General features: G+C 40.8%; 1 protein-coding gene across 1 annotated transcript; it reads right to left on the bottom strand.

The window, feature by feature from the left end:
- Window positions 1-1894: 1894 nt before the first annotated feature.
- LOC106589817 (angiopoietin-2) lies at window positions 1895-17913 on the bottom strand. Its single transcript, XM_014180191.2, has 9 exons — window positions 17344-17913; window positions 12789-12944; window positions 9082-9203; window positions 8503-8735; window positions 8117-8244; window positions 5957-6058; window positions 5659-5825; window positions 4062-4192; window positions 1895-3355 (listed from the first exon to the last, which is right to left on the bottom strand). The coding sequence occupies exons 1-9, from the start codon at window positions 17620-17622 to the stop codon at window positions 3195-3197; spliced, it is 1479 nt and encodes a 492-aa protein (XP_014035666.1). The 5' UTR covers window positions 17623-17913; the 3' UTR covers window positions 1895-3194.

Genomic DNA, 17913 nt, shown 5'->3' with positions numbered 1-17913 from the left:
CGTTACTAATACGCAACGAGCAACCTTTTTATCACACCTGGGCCACATTGATGTCACGGATGCCCTGTTATGCATGTAAAGCAGTCGTGTATGGGGCCGTGTACTGGTGGGCTTATTTGGATGCCCTCTGCTCAGGACGCCTTAACCCCAGACTTCCGGCTGGGGGACTGGAGAGCGGTTCCTGACGGGAAAGATCCTGTTCGCCCTGTCACTAACTGTCGCTCAGGTGTTCAGTGCTGATTGCCTGTGAGAGGACGGTGGTACTACTGTGTCTGTATATGAGATGGATGGTCCAGAATACTTTTAAATACCGGTGGTGCGCTCCAACCTGTTTTTCACTGTTTCATGGCCTTGGGGCGTTTATTTCCTCTTCACACATCAAATTCTGCAGATATCTGGCATGTGGTGTTCACTGTTTACCTATCCAGAGCTGTACCACTGTGTTGCCGCTCGATATCAACAAAGGAAAGCAATATGCAAACTATTGAAAGCTGAGACTTTATGGCTGCTATTATCCGTTAGTCATTATTCAGGTGTGTACTTTGTATTGAACTCACTGTGTGCTAATGTACTCTAAAGTGCATATAATTTGTTTACGATTTTTCAATCCAGACTCTAAGGACATTTAGTTATGACAAGCATGCCCACAAAGTAAGTAGATCCAACCGTATTTGTTACAGCCACGTTTTGGATCTTAGACAGATTAACATTTGATCATGTCTTGTTGAACTTCTTGGCGGTACTTTACCTTCTCAACCTTCTAACCTCGATATTTAGAAGGGTTTTCTTCTTTACACTTCTGGCTCCTCAGAAAGCAGCACATATCGACCCAGGTGGTCCAAACTCTGGGTGGGTTCCCAGTGGTGGACCAGGTGTGTGAGTGTAACTGATGTGAAATGGCTAGTTAGTTAGCGGTGGTGCGCGCCAATAGCGTTTCAATCAGTGACGTCACTCGCTCTGAGACCTGAAGTGGTTGTTCCCCTTGCGTTGCAAGGGCCGCGGCTTTTGTGGCGCGATGGGTAACGATGCTTCGTGGGTGTCAGTTGTTGATGTGTGTAAGGGTCCCTGGTTCGAGCCCAGGTTGGGGCGAAGAGAGGGACGGAACCTACTTACATGAGAACACAACCCACGTGGTGTCGGTGGGCCACCGGCGGACCCTCAACATTCTCCTGGGCATCGCCCGTGACTGCTGGTAATATTCCCCTAAACAGATTTTGTGGTGTTTGGAGCAAAGACAATTCCAGAAGAACCTTGTGAACTTTCAGATCAGTTTCCAGCAGCACCTGTAAGTAACTGAAGATTCTACTAATATTGTATACTGTTCTTATTCAAACATAGCCCTTGGGGTCAAATTGGTTAAGTCTATGCTTTTATAATGAAATGGCCTTGTCAGTTTACTATCATATGCTGCAACTGTCTCTAAGAGCTGGAATTCCAAACAGTAGGAAGTGGGTAGGACACCTAATTTTATTGCCATTAATTCATTTTCAAAGCGGTTTTTCACTCCAGCATCCTGTGTCAGATGTGGATGTTGCTTCTTCCTGTCCTCCTCCATTCATTCATCTTTGGCCTGCATCTGTGAAGGGGAAGGGGTGTTTTGCTATAGAATACTGTCTCATCACATTTCCTTTTGAAATCGCGCACACAGTTCTGTTGTGGCGGCCAAAACAATCTCCACACTCCCTGAAGGCTCTTGATGAGCCAGGTCATTTGATTTGAATGGGGCCATTCAGCATTTTTACCTGACACACGCTCAATCTGTGCTGATTTCTGTCTTGTGCAGTAGTGGGTAGTGCTGAGGTAAATGGCTTCCTGCAAAAGCCTGACGTTGTCCGAGAATCTAACTGAATTGAAAGTTGAAGGCATTTTTTAAACATAGGCATGACACATCAGATATTAAAACACATTTTTAATGTTTTGTGTTAAAGCAGAATGAAGACATAAGAACTGTAGTTTGAATTTAAGAGAATTTAATTTGAATGATGTTCTAAAGTCTATTTCTTTGCCTTTCTGACAACCATTATCCATACTCCACATCAGATTGAGCGACGGCCGTCAGTTGAGGGACGAGCGTCACGTCGGAGTGACAGGATCTGACAGGACATTGTACTCCACACAGAAACATTCCTAAATACACTAATCCTACTCATAACGCCAGTCGCTTAGAAGAATGAAGTGAAAAAGTTTTGGTCCCAAATGTTCACAGAAGCATGGGTAAAATGTATTACATAAATTATTATAACCATAAATCACATTTCTACAGTACAACAATTAAATTAGATTGATAAATATAAGCAGATATGCTCCACTTTCTCTGGATACCTTGTACAGATTAGAATCACGACAGAGTACATAGCCTAAGTCAGGCAAAGGATGTGGAAGTCGAACTACTCAGTCGATTGTGTAATCATGGAAAAAGTTGAACACACTTGCAATAGATTCACACAAGTGCATAATTAGGTTAATTGACATTGATTACATGTTTTGAGTAACATCCCAATCAAAGTTGATTTTAATACATTTTGTGAACCATCTATACATTTAAATTAAATCATGTAAGTATGTACAAGCTCTAAGAAAGAAAAGCAGTAGATTCATTACTAAAGACCTAAGCGCGTTATATTATATTCATATTTGATCAAGTATTTGTACCCTAGTTTTCTTTGCTTTTAGTATTAGGCCTATTTTAACATTTTAATATTAAATAAAATGTAACCATTTTCAAATTCATTGTATCAAATGTAATGGGGTGAAATATCGTTATTACAGAATGTACTTGGTCATCCTTGCATTGTGTTACACACTGACATTTCCCCTGGTTTTGCTTGTTATAGAAAACAATACTGTTATCTCTACCACAGTTCCAGTTAGCTATAAATACCTGTTTCATCCTTTGACTGCCTTGTCCCGGTTGGTTATGCAGTCCAAAGCCCATATGTTTCTGAAAATACACAGTTCATAGACTTCTGCTCGTTTTCACTTGTTAATTTTGTACAAAACGGTAAACTCTTTCCTGACATGTTGGAGCGAATTAATTTGTTCCCTTCCTTGTGGAATGCTTAGAAGTGGTGAGGTTGCTGTTATGATGGAGCAGTTCAGTCTTTTTTTGTCTGTCTTGTCTGTAGTTTCCCAGAGTGACAATGCTCTCCTTTCTTTCTATGTCCGTCTGTGAGAGGCATGTCTCTGGGACAGCCTCAGAAGTCTACTGGTCTGATCATCATTGTGGTAGACTTCAGTGAGTAGCCTGAGCCCTTCCAGTAGTACCATTTGATTCCATTGAATCGATTAGAGTTCTGGCCGTGCTGGAAAAATATTCCGTTCAAGTTAGAGGGGCCGCAGGCGTCAAACCACCAGCCTTGAAAAGCAGGAAACAAGAGATTGTCAGTCTGAGGTTTTTCATGATGTGCATGGTCTATAAGACAACGAGCCCAATGAGGAGCTGTGCTTCTCCTTCTAACACTGACGTTTTGTATTATCACATTACGATTAACTCTCTGTTTCGTTGAGTTCAATGGGAAAGTCTGGATTGTTATATCACAAGGACTGCAAGTTGTGCAGCTCATTCCCCCCTGTGTCTGTCATCTTAGTCCTATTTTTGTTCATATGCAGCTGGTTATCCCCAACAATTCCCTGAGGTATAGGGATTCCTCTATGCGAGACCTCGGGAGGGGACCTCATTTGGAGAGCAGCTTACATGTAGAGTAGGCAGACCCCGATACACGGAACAAGTCCAAGTCTAGCGCCCAAAGCAGTCTACAAATCAGAGGCATGGAGGAGGACCTCTATTCTGAGCTCAGAGAGAGGGGGAGGGGGAAATCCTTAGTTCCCAGACTATTAATGTCAGCTGTTGCAGGGGCTGAATTCCCAACTGAGTTAATCACTGATCAGCTCATATCTAATTTTGCTTGAGAGCCTTGACCCCACGACAGAAAGCAAAGGCAAGACGTCTTTTAACTTTTTTTTTTTCTGGGGGTAGTGCCAAACACTTGTTGGGGGGGTTAATGTGAAAGTGGAGGAAATAATGGATCTTAATGAAGGCCGGTGGAAAACCTGTTCCTTACCTCCTGTTGTCAGTTGTGAGCATTTGCAAACACATCTGTCATTGTCGGCATCTTTTGTGCTGAAGTCACTTCCTGGTTGACCAAGGCTACTAATTTTGCCTGCTGTTCCACTGTAGCCTTTAAGGTGTATCCTGTGTAAAGAAAACAGAGAAATACAATGTGAGGAGGAAGTACATGATTGCCATACGTCGGAAGACCCAAGTTTAGTCCGCCAAGGATTCCTTACTCTGCTAGCACTAACCTACAAGATGCTGTGTTTGTAGATCCCTTGGTTTTCCGTGACTACTTTTGAACCTTTCTTGTGCTCCATGACAAGCCATCGGCACCTCAAACTCAACTCTGGACCACGAAACCAGTGCCACTGCATTTTTTCCATTGGTCCCCTCTAATGAGGGACTGATTTAGACCTGGGACACCAGGTGTGTGCAATGAACCATAAGGTAGAACAGAAAACCAGCAGGCTCTGTACCTCATAGGGTAAGAGTTGAGTAACCCTACTATTGGCTATGTCTACACACTAGTCATTTGCAAGTTAAGTGAAGCATGACAGCTACAGTAGGGTTTGCTGACAGAAGGGCCCTGTTATGGTTTGGTTGTTCATTACATTTTAGTCATTTAGCAGATGCTCTTTTCCAGAGCGACTTACAGGAGCAATTAGGGTTAAGTGCCTTGCTCAAGGGCACATCGACAGATTTTACACCTAACTAGGTGATTTAGATCTAGCTCGGGGATTTGAACCAGCGATATTTCGGTTACTGGTTCAATGCTCTAACCGCTAGGCCTACCTTCCGCCCATTCATTCTGTAGAAAATATCAATGCAGGCAAACTGAATGCGCACAACAGTAAACCGATAATCTCATAGATAACCTCACCTGAATACCATATTCATAATGTATCAAATATTTTTGTCATTGATGATGGTATTGATGTCATTGCTGACCTCCGTTGTTTTGTGGCCTTTGAATTTCAGTATGAAGATAAGTTATATGGAATCATTTATTTTTCTGGTTCTAGAATTGTCAAGGGTCATACTTCGAGACTAAGGGAATGAATAGGAATGTGCTTGAGTAGAGGCCTACTTCTCAAACAGAGAGGAAGTATCAGTTCTCTCCTTAAAATCAGCTAATGTTCAGCAAAGAAAATGGTAGGTATTGGTGATGTCTAGGGGTGCAGATTGAATGTTTAGGAGACCGAAGCATTTTAGTCTTCTGTTTCACAGATCCTGACCATTTTCCAGATGACAAAATATTTAATTTGGACTGGTGACAAATGTTTGACCCTCCCACCGCCCACCCTACATATTTATATTTTCAGGCAAGGTAAATGTTTTGTTTGTCATTTGTTGATTTTCAACAACATTTTGTATGCACCATTTTGTTAGAACTTACTTTAACATTACTACATCAAAACATCTTGAGTAACAGACTAAATCTGTCTCTGTCATGTAGCTATGATAATGTGTTTCAGTCCACATCGCAAAGTACTAAAAGCGATCACCTATATTTAAAGGTCCTCCACACACAGACCCGCCCAACATAGTTTCCGTCACATAAGTAGCCTACATTTGAACACCACACCTGGGAAATCTAGGCATACCTGTAGTTTTCTGCTTCACTGCCGAGAGAGAACTGGTCATATAGTGAGAATCCTGAGTTTTCCTCCCAATCCATCATCTGTATTCTCAAGACGTATGGTTGTTGATTGGTCAGTATCGAAACAAACTCATTTCCCAACCAGTATTCACCTGAAGGGTTTCCAAAGCCCTTTGATGGAATATAAAAACATAATTATTCAACTTTTAATATGATCAAAATGTTTGTTCTGTTTGTTGCCACTGGCCAGTGTTATCTAAGCTTTGTGCTGTGGGACTGGGATCATTTCCTCTAGCGCTCACCATTTTGTACTCTTTCCACGTACGGTGAAAGTCAACACGGCCATCAAATCGTTTTTGTAGTACTGTCCATCCACCCCCCACCATCTCCATGTCACAGTAAGCCTTCAAACAAAACAACGATTTTCTCCAGGAATCAATGATATTAAGTTCAGATTTTTCAGTACAGTGAGGGAGTTTAGACTGCAGCAACAAACTTAACAATAAAAACATCTCCATATCAGTCAAGTTTAAAAGCAACGGTAGTTTTGTGAGAACAAGCGACGTGTAATTGCCAGATTGTAACTCACCAATGAAAAGTATCTAAGGAGAACCCCTACTAAAGTTTAGGCATGCACAAAACAAACCAAAAGCCGAGAACATTTTAATTGACTCTGAATGAAAGGAAAGCTATGCTGTCATTGGCTACATTTTATTCCCGTCGTATTATTATAAACATTTGCAAGACAATTGGCTGTGGTGGTGTTATTGCCTCAATGTACAGTTGAAGTCGAAAGTTTACATACACTTAGGTTGGAGTCATTAAAACTCGTTTTTCAACCACTCCACAAATTTCTTGTTAACAAACTATAGTTTTGGCAAGTCGGTTAGGACACATGACACAAGTAATTTTTCCAACAATTGTTTACAGACAGATTATTTCACTTATAATTCACTGTATCACAATTCCAGTGGGTCAGAAGTTTACATACACTAAGTTGACTGTGCCTTTAAACAGCTTGGAAAATTCCAGACAATTATGTCATGGCTTTAGAAGCTTCTGATAGGCTAATTGACATAATTTGAGTCAATTGGAGGTGTACCTGTGGATGTATTTCAAGGCCTACCTTCAAACTCAGTGCCTCCTTGCTTGGCATCATGAGGAAAATCAAAAGAAGAAAAAAAAATTGTAGACCTCCACAAGTCTGGTTCATCCTTGGGAGCAATTTCCAAACGCCTGAAGGTACCACATTCATCTGTACAAACAATAGTACGCAAGTATAAACACCATGGGACCACGCAGCCGTCATACCGCTCAGGAAGGAGACATGTTCTGCGTCCTAGAGATGAACGTACTTTGGTGCGAAAAGTGCAAATCAATCCCAGAACAACAGCAAAGGACCTTGTGAAGATGCTGGAGGAAACCGGTACAAAAGTATCTATATCCACAGTAAAACGAGTCCTATATCGACATAACCTGATAGGCCGCTCGGCAAGGAAGAAGCCACTGTTCCAAAACCGCCATAAAAAAGCCAGACTGCGGTTTGCAGCTGCACATGGGGACAAAGATTGTACTTTTTGGAGAAATGTCCTCTGGTCTGATGAAACAAAAATAGAACTGTTTGGCCATAATGACCATCATTATGTATTGAGGAAAAAGGGGACGCTTGCTAGCCGAAGAACACCATCCCAACCGTGAAGCACAGGGGTGGCAGCATCATGTTGTGGGGGTGCTTTGCTGCAGGAGGGACTGGTGCACTTCACAAAATAGATGGCATCATGAGGTAGGAAAATTGTGGATATATTGAAGCAACATCTCAAGACATCAGTCAGGAAGTTAAAGCTTTGTCGCAAATGGGTCTTCCAAATGGACAATGACCCCAAGCATACTTCCAAAGTTGTGGCAAAATGGCTTAAGGACAACAAAGTCAAGGTATTGGAGTGGCCATCACAAAGCCCTGACCTCAATCCTAGAAAATTTGTGGGCAGAACTGAAAAAGCCTGTGTCAGCAAGGAGGCCTACAAACCTGACTCAGTTACACCAGCTCTGTCAGGAGGAAGGGGCCAAAATTCACCCAACTTGGGAAGCTTGTGGAAGGCTGCCTGAAACGTTTGACCCAAGTTAAACAATTTAAAGGCAATGCTACCAAATACTATTTCAGTGTATGTAAACTTCTGACCCATGCGAATGTGATTAAATAAATAAAAGCTAAAATAAATCATTATCTCTATTATTATTCTGACATTTTACATTCTTAAAATAAAGTGGTGATCCTAACTGACATAAGACAAGGAATTTTTACTAGGATTAAATGTCAGGAATTGTGAAACTGAGTTTTAATGTATTTGGCTAAGGTGTATGTAAACTTCTGACTTCAGCTGTAATTGTAAATTTATTCTGAATGTAGGCAGCTTATAACTTGAATAGGACAAATGGATATTAACATAAGAGTTTAAGTGTACCTTAATCTCCTGTGTAGTGTTGGGAAGGGCCAGTGAGTAGACTCCACTGTCTGTGTTCCCCGACTTGTAGAGCGCAGCACAGTCTGGGTATGTGGTCGGTGTATCCTGCATCATGGTAGGCTTGTTCACTGCAAAAAGTGCCGAGCACATGAAATTTATACTGCAGCAAGTTTACTTTTCCATAAATATATACTAGGATACTGTTACTTTTCAACAGTGGTTTTGATCTACTACATTTGAAACATTCATTTTTTTTTTTACTAAACTATGTCTAATTAGTTAAGCTAATTGAATTGACCATAGCATTCTGGCCTTAATCAATGATGCTGCTGAGATGCCAATGTACCCCCCTCCTGAGTCTATCAGACTCCGTCACCCTCCTCCACCTGCAGGGATGGAGATGGTGTAGATTAGGTTGTTGACGGTCTCCAGTAGCTCCTGTTGCTGCCGCTGCAGGGCAGAGCTGTTGGTGGTGGCCCGGAGCAGCTGTTTCTCCAGCTCCTCGATGATGGCAGTCTGTCTCAGTACCAGTGTAGAGAGCTGCTCCTTCTTCTCCTTCAGCTGCTCCAGCTCCACCTGCATCTGCACCTCCATCTCCCCCACCCTCTTCTCCAGGTAGCTGGGGAGGAGGAAGAGCAGGGTACACGCTCAGCAACTCGCAACAGAGCTGGCAGGGCATTACTGGTCTTATAGCACTACTTTAGTATGATGGTGTTGTACCAGCAATTATTACTGTTGTGGACTGTTGTACAATACATATGGCAACTCAACTTCCCTTCTTTCCAATCCAAGCAACTAGCTATCTTCTCAAGAAATGTATTTACAAAAATGTGTTTCACACAGAATATAGGAAACATTAACTAAATATTTACTATCTGGTGTTTGTAGCCTTTTTAGTTAAAGCATGATTTTGAGATTGGGCACCTGAATGACAGTGCAGTTTACTACAAACAAAATATCCTTACCTGTTTTTGTCATTCAGCTTGCTTATTTCATTTATTTGGAAAATGAGCTGTTTTTCCAACTTATTCGTTGACAGAAAGTTCTCAAGAAGCTGACGTTCGAGCCGAGTTGTATTATTTATTACCTAAAGATGAGAGACAATTACTTCCCACAGAAAATATGTTAGATGAGATTGCGCTATTAATTGCTGCAAACCCTTTACAGATTCAATTAAGTAAACATCATTTTGTTGTCATTATGTCAAGTATTTGGCAAGAATCAAATTAAGAACACAGGATCTTGAGGGATTTGCTTTTGTTTTCCCGCAAGTAATTTAACTTTTGTAATTTCAGAATCTGCCCTTAAAGGGGCAATCAGCCATGAAAAAGTATTTGCCCCCTTTCTGATTTTCTCTATTTTTTCTCTATTTCTGGCACTGAATGTTATCAGATCTTCAACCTTGACCTAATATTATATAAAAGAAACCTGAGTGAACAAATCACAATGTTGATACTTATCTAATTAACCAAAGTTATGCCACACCCAATGTCCCTGTGTGAAAAAGTAATTGCCCCCTTACACTCAATAACTGGTTGTGCCACCTTTAGCTGCAATGACTGAAACCAAATGCTTCTTGTAGTCTTTCCCATCACTGTGGATACATTTTGGCCCACTCTTCCATCCAGAACTGCTGTAACTTGGCAACATGAGTGGGGTTTTGAGCATGAACTGCTAGTTTCAGGTCCTGCCACAACCTCTCGATCGGGTGGTGGTAGTAGTGTAATAGTTTGGGGATGCTTTGCTGCCTCAGGACCTGGATGACTTGCCTTCCTTGAAGGAACCATGAATTATCCTCTGTATCAGAGAGTTATAAAGGAGAATGTTATGCCATACGTCCATGAGCTGAAGCTGGAGCACAGCTGAGTCATGGAGCAAGACAATGATCCAAAACACACAAGTCAGTCTGCATCAGAATGGATGAAAAGCAACAAATTTAAAGTTCTGGAATGGCCTAGTCAAAGACGAGACCTAAACCCAATTTGAGATGTTGTGGCAGGATCTGAAACAAGCATGTCATGCTCGAAAGTATGTTATTTGATCACCTTTATCTAATATTAGGTTTTGGTTGAAGATCTGATAACATTCAGTGTCAGTTATGTGCAAAATAGAGAATCAGAAAGGGGGCAAATACTTTTCACGGCACTGTATATACATTTTTGGACTTATACATTAATGAAATGTACCCATTGATTCTTGAAGAATAGAACTTATAAATTCCTCATCAGAGCCCGAAATATAAGCTTGTTTTACTACAATGGTGTAAACAAAGTCAATGTAAACAAACGCTGTATATTCAAAAAACCTCGATATAACTAATTTTGATATCATGGATGGTCAATCCTTGCATTAATAGCTCCATCTATGAATTTGAGTGGTTGCAATTCTCCACCCCCATCCCTCAGCTTTTTACTGAAACAGTGGCGGGGACTCATTACTGTTTCAACTACTGATTACTTTAAAGTGGCAATCTCTCAATTGGGGATGTGGTATGACTAAATTAAACATTGGTCTTTTCCTGGCTAGAAAAATATCTCAAATTAGTAATATGTAATGGATTCTGATATCTCCCTGTATTCTCTAGAGTAGTCTGTTTCATAACAGTGCCATAGTTCACTGCAATTATTTTGGATCAGCTACAGTTGAAAATAAATTGTGCACAGCCTGCCATGAGTTTCGTTTTTATCCACACTCACACTAGACTGAAAACATTTACAATACAGCACCCACAAGACATTTGTATTTTGTAAATGTAGCCCTTTTACTTGATAAAAATTCTAGGAGTGCAAACTCAATTTGTAACAGTCCTATCTCACTTCATGTGCAAACACTTTGTGGTTCGCTTCACGTTCTTAGAGCACAATTAGCATGGGTGTAGATGGTCGAGGAAATCTGTTTCGTAACAGGAAAAACTGAACAATTGAATTCCAATAAAGGACAGATATGTTGGAAAGGGGGCAGGGGATGTAGAGGCTACTGTGAAAGAGTGGCTCTATAATGTAATGAATTTCTTTAGACGTTTTGAAATCCTAGGTCCAGAAAACCCCTTCTGATTTTCCAGTTTGAGGAACTGAACTCAGCAAAAACCTGGGCCAATTTGTTGTTTACATGAATGTTGGGTATGTGTCTGTCTACCATTGGAGCCGGTGTTGGTGACTTTGAACACACGGGATGTCTGATTGTGACAAATTGATAGACCCTTTCTTGTGGGAATACAATGACTTTAGTAACAGGAAATGCTGTGTAGTTAGTTCACAAAAGGTCAATGGCCTTCCAAAGAAAATCATAATCCTGGCCCTGTTGGACAGCATTCGATAAAAATAAAAAAAATCTTTAGCCAATTTGATTACTTTTGTCATTAATTGCAGTGTTTCCCCTAGGATTTTTTTCAGCGGTGGTGGCAAAGTTAGCATGGGGGGAGGGCAGTGTCTCTGACCAAACATTTTAGAGGCCCTCCTCTTGGCCACAGAGCTAATTTCCTGCAATTCTACACATTTTAACCATGGGGCAAAGAGAAAAAAATTGCAGTTTTAAAGCTAATTTCCTGCAGTTCTACACTTTTCCATGGTTTATGCAGTTTTCTTATGCTATCGGAGTATCTCAAACATAAGAAAATCAATGGGATCCCCATGCCATGACATTTTTGGAATTGTACATTCTCCCCAACTCTCCAGTTTTTATTTTGGTGATTGATAGTTCTCAAAGATGATCTTATAAAAAAAAATATATAGAGCTTCATGATCTTTTCTACATACTTTTATGTCTGGTTTTAGTCGTTTACGTTTACACTGAAAACATTTTACTATCCCCGTTGCTGCTAAATGAATATAGGGGAAACACTGAATTGTTTGATGTAGGCTACTGGGTTTTGAATGTTTAGTCATTTAGCATACAGTGCTGTGAAAAAGTATTTGCACCATTTCTGATTTTCTCTATTTTTGCATATTTTTTTATACTGAATGTTATCAGATCCTCAACCAAAAGCTAATATTAGATAAAGGGAACCTGACTTTACAAATAACAAAAATGTATACTTTGGGGATGCTTTGCTGCCTCGGGACTTGGACGACTTGCCTTAATAGAAGGAATCATGAATTCTGCTCTGTATCAGAGAATTCTAGCGATGTGAGACTGATCAACAACTACAGGAAGCGTTTGGTTGGAGTCATTGCAGCTAAAGGTGGCACAACCAGTTATTGAGTGTAAGGGGACATTCACACAGGGGCATTGGGGCGGCAGGTAGCCTAGTGGTTAGAGCATTGGACTAGTAACCAAAAGGTTGTAAGATCGAATCCCCGAGCTGACAAGGTAAAAATCTGTCATTCTGCCCCTGAACAAGGCAGTTAACCCACTGTTCCTAGGCCATCATTGAAAATAATAATTTGTTCTTAACTGACTTGCCAAGTAAAATAAAAATTGGGTGTGACAACTTTTTTTAATGAAATAAATGAGATAAGTATGCAATTGTTGTATTATTTGTTCATTCAGGATCCGGTTATCTAATATTAGGTTTCGGTTGAAGATCTGATAACATTCAGTATAAAAAAACATGCAAAAGTAGAGAATTAGAAAGGCGGCAAATACTTTTTCACAGCAATGTATACAGTATGTCACACACACACACACACACACACACACACACAACCAATATTGTTACGTAAAAGGTCCTCACCTGTGCCTCTACGTTGGTCAGTTTCCGTGTTTGCTCAGTGGTCTGACTCAGCAAGTTAGCCCCAATCTCTATCATGGCTGCCGTGTGGTTGTGGACAGCATTCTGCTGGATCTGGGCCATCTCCTGCTTCATGCTTTCCTGGATATAGTTCTCCAGCTGCAGTAAGAATCAATAAGAGTTGACGAAGGCAGGTTAGTGAGATGGTTTAAGTGATAAATCAGTATTATTGGTTCACTGTGATGGCGTCAAATGAATTGCGTATGATACTGTGGTTTACCATATGGATGTCACAGTGAAAGTGTAGCCTATTTCTCTTTTAGAATTACTCCTTTTAAGCAGTACAGCCTTGTCATGGAGTTAATGGCTTTTCCCCTTGTCTGACAGAGAAGTCTTGAGAGATAGATGTAGACAATTATCCAGTGACAGGCCAGGCATTTTGACTAGTGTTCAGATTTACATTATATTGACGCCTCAAATTGTTGGGGTCAAAAATGGAAGACTGAGAATATTTTCTCAGCATCCCTGCTGATTCATATTAATGCCATCACTTGAACTATACTAGAGATTAATATCTAACTGAAAATCTACACATTTCTTATATGGTTGTTTTTGGTAACATCAAATTTTGTCACAATCAATGGGGACTGCACTGTAAATACCTGTCAACATGCTATATTCAACCGCTAAAGTTCTTTTTGTAAAATTGTACTTCTGAATGAGCCTTTACATGACTTAGGTTCAGTCATCGTGTCGATAACTAATACATTGTAAAATGTCTACTAGTGGAAAAGTTCTAAATAAGCTGTCTTCTCTAGTGTCTATCCCACATGGTATCATTGTCTTCAGAAAAAAATAAAAGCTTTAGATAGGAGTTATGTCCCCTATTCAGTATCCACCTGTCAGATTTAGAACAAACCCAATCATAAAGCTCTTTTCTGCATCAAGTTCCTGAGTGGCAATTAGGCCTGAAAGTCTTGTAAACAGGATGGAAATGATGAGTGATGAGTTGTATCCTCTACGACACAGCGTCTTCCACTGCAAGATGATATCATGGTACTTGTAGACCTAGTTTTTCTGGTATTTGTTTGCGTAAACAATTAGGTTGTATACAGATCCGCCAAGAAGCTAAACTATTGTGACTAAGTTTAAACTGGGAAGCATATTTAGCCTTTTCCCATGTCAATGAATGACAGTGCTGCAGTCAGTGCTAATTTTTGAATTTGTCTTCCTTTCTCCACTTCCATATTGGCTGTGTTCTTGGACACGGACACGTGGAGGCTGGACGAGTGTGCCATCGGAACTGCGAGCGGGAAGTTCCCAATGACGGCTATCTAATCAGCCGTTTACTCCACTCCTGCCTCTAAGGATTCCACGAGCAATGCTTGTTTTTCCTCCCCATTAACATGAAAAGCGTGACCGCAAACTGACACATATCTTTTAAGTCCATCCGCTGGGCTCCCTATTTTTTTTCAGAGTGGGACAGTGCAATAATTTGAGGTATTACCTCTGTTCTCACAATAAATGTTCATTTCATCAGTTGATGTACAGTGATTTCCTTTGTCCTTGACTCAGGGTCTTACATGGTGCAGTACAGAGGAAGAGCCTTTCCTCTGTTATTACAGATCATGCCAATATTCCCACAAGCTGTAGTGTGTGAAATGATGACGTGTCAGGAAAAATTATATTTTATTTTATTAGCAATGTATTTGGGAAATGGATACTTACATTTTGCATAAGGCTTTGTTACTTGTTAGTATTAGTAATTATCTTCAAATGACCCTATTGCATAGTCTACGTTTTCCTTTAAAATACCTCCAGAATTCTGGACGCATTGAGCCGACCTCACTTTTACCAGGAGTCTCTTAACCTTTGCAGATCTCCTATAGATTAGTTCTGCTCACTTGTTTGTTTTACATCCAATGTATTGCATTTCAGTTAAAGACTGGACTTCCTTTCCATGACAGACATTAATGACAATGTTCTTAATCCTTTCCATCCAGAGTAGTCACTTTAGGCCAAATCCTAACCTTGAACACACATAACTCTAACTATTGTGTAGCATAAATCATGCATGTCAATTGGATTTGAGATTTTAGCAGAGTTACACGCATGTTTGCACATAACAAATCTGTCCTTCGAGGATATAATTCTGTGAGGCAGTGAACGCTTAATGAACTGAATTATGGATTATCACGGAGTCTAAAGACTACAGATTCACTATTTTAATGGCTTCATTTCGAGGCTTTTAAACTCTGGAGTGAGAGCTGACTTTTCAGATCAATCACTGTCCTTAGCTTAAAAGTTGCTGTCCTTAATGTATTTTAAGCTATGTTGAGTGCCATATTCAAAACATCATCCTTTAAAGACTACATTTTTCTAATTGAGGTGTTCTTAAGCAGTGGCTCTGATGTAACAGCAATGACAAAAGGTCTAAGGACCCTAACGCTTAGCAGCAGCTGACTAGCTGGCGGAGTGATTCAGGTCAGGGTCTGTTTCCTTGGAGAGGTGTGAGCTGTGTGATAAGACTGAAGTTGTGCTTGTCTTGTCAGAGCTCTATAGACCTCATCATTAATCAAACTCCATAGAGAAGAAAGAATGGAGGCAGCCCAAGCAGAGGCACTCTGTTTCTTTCACAAGCGATGGCTCAGCAGTGCTGAAAGGGATGCGCACGCCCTTCATCTGGGCACCTGTGTCGAGGCTTTGTCACTTCTCGGGCCCTTCTCACCCACTCACAGAGCCACCACAGCCCTGCTTCTGTTCTGGGACGCTTCTTTGTTTTATGGTCTTTCAGGATACTTTCTTCCTACTTCGGCTCACATTCGCTTTCTTATTGCTCAAGACTGAATCCATGTCAAGATGCCCCCTTCGAATAGTTGGACAATGTCACAATTCACTTGCCTACACCCTTACAATGTCAAGTTCAGTCCTCTCAATCAGAATCTGAGGATTCTTTGAATCTGAATGGAAGTCTTTCAAAGCCATCTTGGCAGTAAGGAAAGTGACTGGAGTATAACGTGCCTGCACATCACTGAAAAGTTGGTGTGTATACTAGGGCTGTGAAGTTACTGGTATCACTATTTTTGGGGGGGCAGAAATGATTTGTTCCTTTTAAAAACCTTCTGTATGTAAAATATTGTGTGCTATAGTTTGGAAAATAAATATGACTCTGGATGACAACATAATGATGTTTGTTTCCAACATTAGGGCTGTTTTCCTAAAGAAGTAAAATCCGCTTTGTGTTTTGTTTCCTGCCACGGTACTAACGAGAATCATGATACTTGTATAGTCCTGGTCCTAGTGTATACTCTTGTATTCTCTCATGGGGGGAAATAAAACCGTCCTATAGAAAGCAACTTGTTCCTGGAGAGCAACGGTCCTGTAGGTTTTCGCTCCAACCCTAATCTAGGGCGCCGGATTCTATTAATTAGTTGGTTCATAAACTGAATCAGGTTAGTTGCAACTAGGGTTGAATTGAAAACCTACACAAGGGTAGCTCTCTAGGAACCGGTTTGGAGAGCCCTGTTGTTGTAAGCCATATTGAGCGGAGTGGGAAACCAGAACCTGTAACTGGCCTATATGAATATTTCCCTGAGTTGAAATGAGTCCATGATACTACATAACATCACCTCTGCACAGTAAGATACATAATGAGGTCAGTTTAACACAGATTATACATCTATGCCGAAGGCTGCAAAAGCTTACTGTCTCTTAACTTTATCATCTTAAATTTATGTAACATAATTAGGGCTGTGACGATCAAGGAATTTTGGATGATTGTAATTGGCCAGCCAAATGACCGCAGTCACCGTAATAGCCATTTGAATAGCAATATTTTTTTTATTTCTATGCATTTGCTGCCATAGAAATAGAATGAATATAACGGGCGTCCCTTTTCAAGTCAACGATGGCATAATGGGTGGACTGGCGGCCATTGCGAGTGTACCCATAGGCGCAAACAGGAAGTAAAATGATATGCTGTGATTTGTTGATTCAACTCAATATCATAACAAATACATTCCATTGCATGACCCACATCAGTTAACAGAATTTGAATGACATTTTTTTACATTACAATAAAGTTTCATGTTAAGAGGCCATGTTACAGCTGAAATGGACTCAACCGCAGGAATGCTCAGCAGTCCCATCTTCAATCAGCTGATTTAAAAATGTTATGGTTATGACGGTTATTTTCATGACTCTTCATCCATAACCGTCAGTTATACGGTAATTGTGCCAGCCCTAAACATAGTGGCAGAGCAGCAGAACCATTAATTTACTGCTTAATCACTGAACGGCTCATAACACCCAACGGGGTATCCGGAACCAAGTCCCTTATGTTTTAAATATGGGCACTCATCCAAAGTGTGCAAATAACACACCTTTTTGTGGAACAATTTGTAACATAAATGAATTGGAGAGACGAAACAGATCATAAGATATAGAGGGACGGAATAAAAAACGTATAATATCATGCAAATGGGTGTGAGAGCGTGTTGAACACACACACCTGCACTCCCAGTAGAGAAGCTGTGTGACGTCAAGCAGAACACTGTACCTTGAGGAGCCACTGCGTGTTGTTCTCCATGATGTTCTCCAGCTGCTCCAGCCTCTGGGCAGACTCATCATACTCTGCCGGATCGTCCTTCTGGACCAGGTTGGTGTAGGTGCTGCTCGGGGTCCTGCAGTTGCCCTGCTCAGGCAGCAGAAAGGTGTAGCTGCACGGGCCGTTCTGGATCTGGTACTGTCTCTTAACAGCTGTCGTGTCTGTAGTTTTCCTGTAGCCGGCCCCCAGGGCCAAGCAGCCACTCAAGACCAGTAAGCCCACATAAAACATTTTAAGAATTAAAACAGAAAGTTGTATTGTAAAATTGTTACCCAAAATTCTCCTTGTGGGTCACTCACTGCCTTTCAATGGATTTGTTTTTAGAAGGGAAATATTGTTGTAATTCTTTCCTCTGGAATATCCAAATGCACACAGTCCTCTTTCAATTCTTCAGGTTCTTTTATAGGCGGGAGGAGGGGATACGGTCAGCGGGTATACCGGGTAGATGGTGTCATTCCTGCAGGTTCCCAGTCCTAGACTGCACGCTTCCCCTTTTTCATTAAGCCCCCAGCCTCTTGGTTT

This window comes from Salmo salar, chromosome ssa28 (assembly GCF_905237065.1).
Source record: "Salmo salar chromosome ssa28, Ssal_v3.1, whole genome shotgun sequence".
NCBI lineage: Eukaryota > Metazoa > Chordata > Actinopteri > Salmoniformes > Salmonidae > Salmo > Salmo salar.
The sequence above is the reverse complement of the archived record's forward strand: the minus strand, read 5'-3'. Positions and strand labels throughout refer to the sequence as shown.

Excerpts from the sequence above, each read along its gene's own strand:
- LOC106589817 (XM_014180191.2), bottom strand. The coding sequence starts at position 17,622 with ATGTTTTATGTGGGCTTACTGGTCTTGAGTGGCTGCTTGGCCCTGGGG. Across the intron at positions 8,736-9,081 it reads AAGCTGAATGACAAAAACAG|CTACCTGGAGAAGAGGGTGG; the intron begins GTAAGGATATTT and ends CCTCCTCCCCAG. Across the intron at positions 3,356-4,061 it reads CTCACAACTGACAACAGGAG|GCTGGTGGTTTGACGCCTGC; the intron begins GTAAGGAACAGG and ends CTGCTTTTCAAG.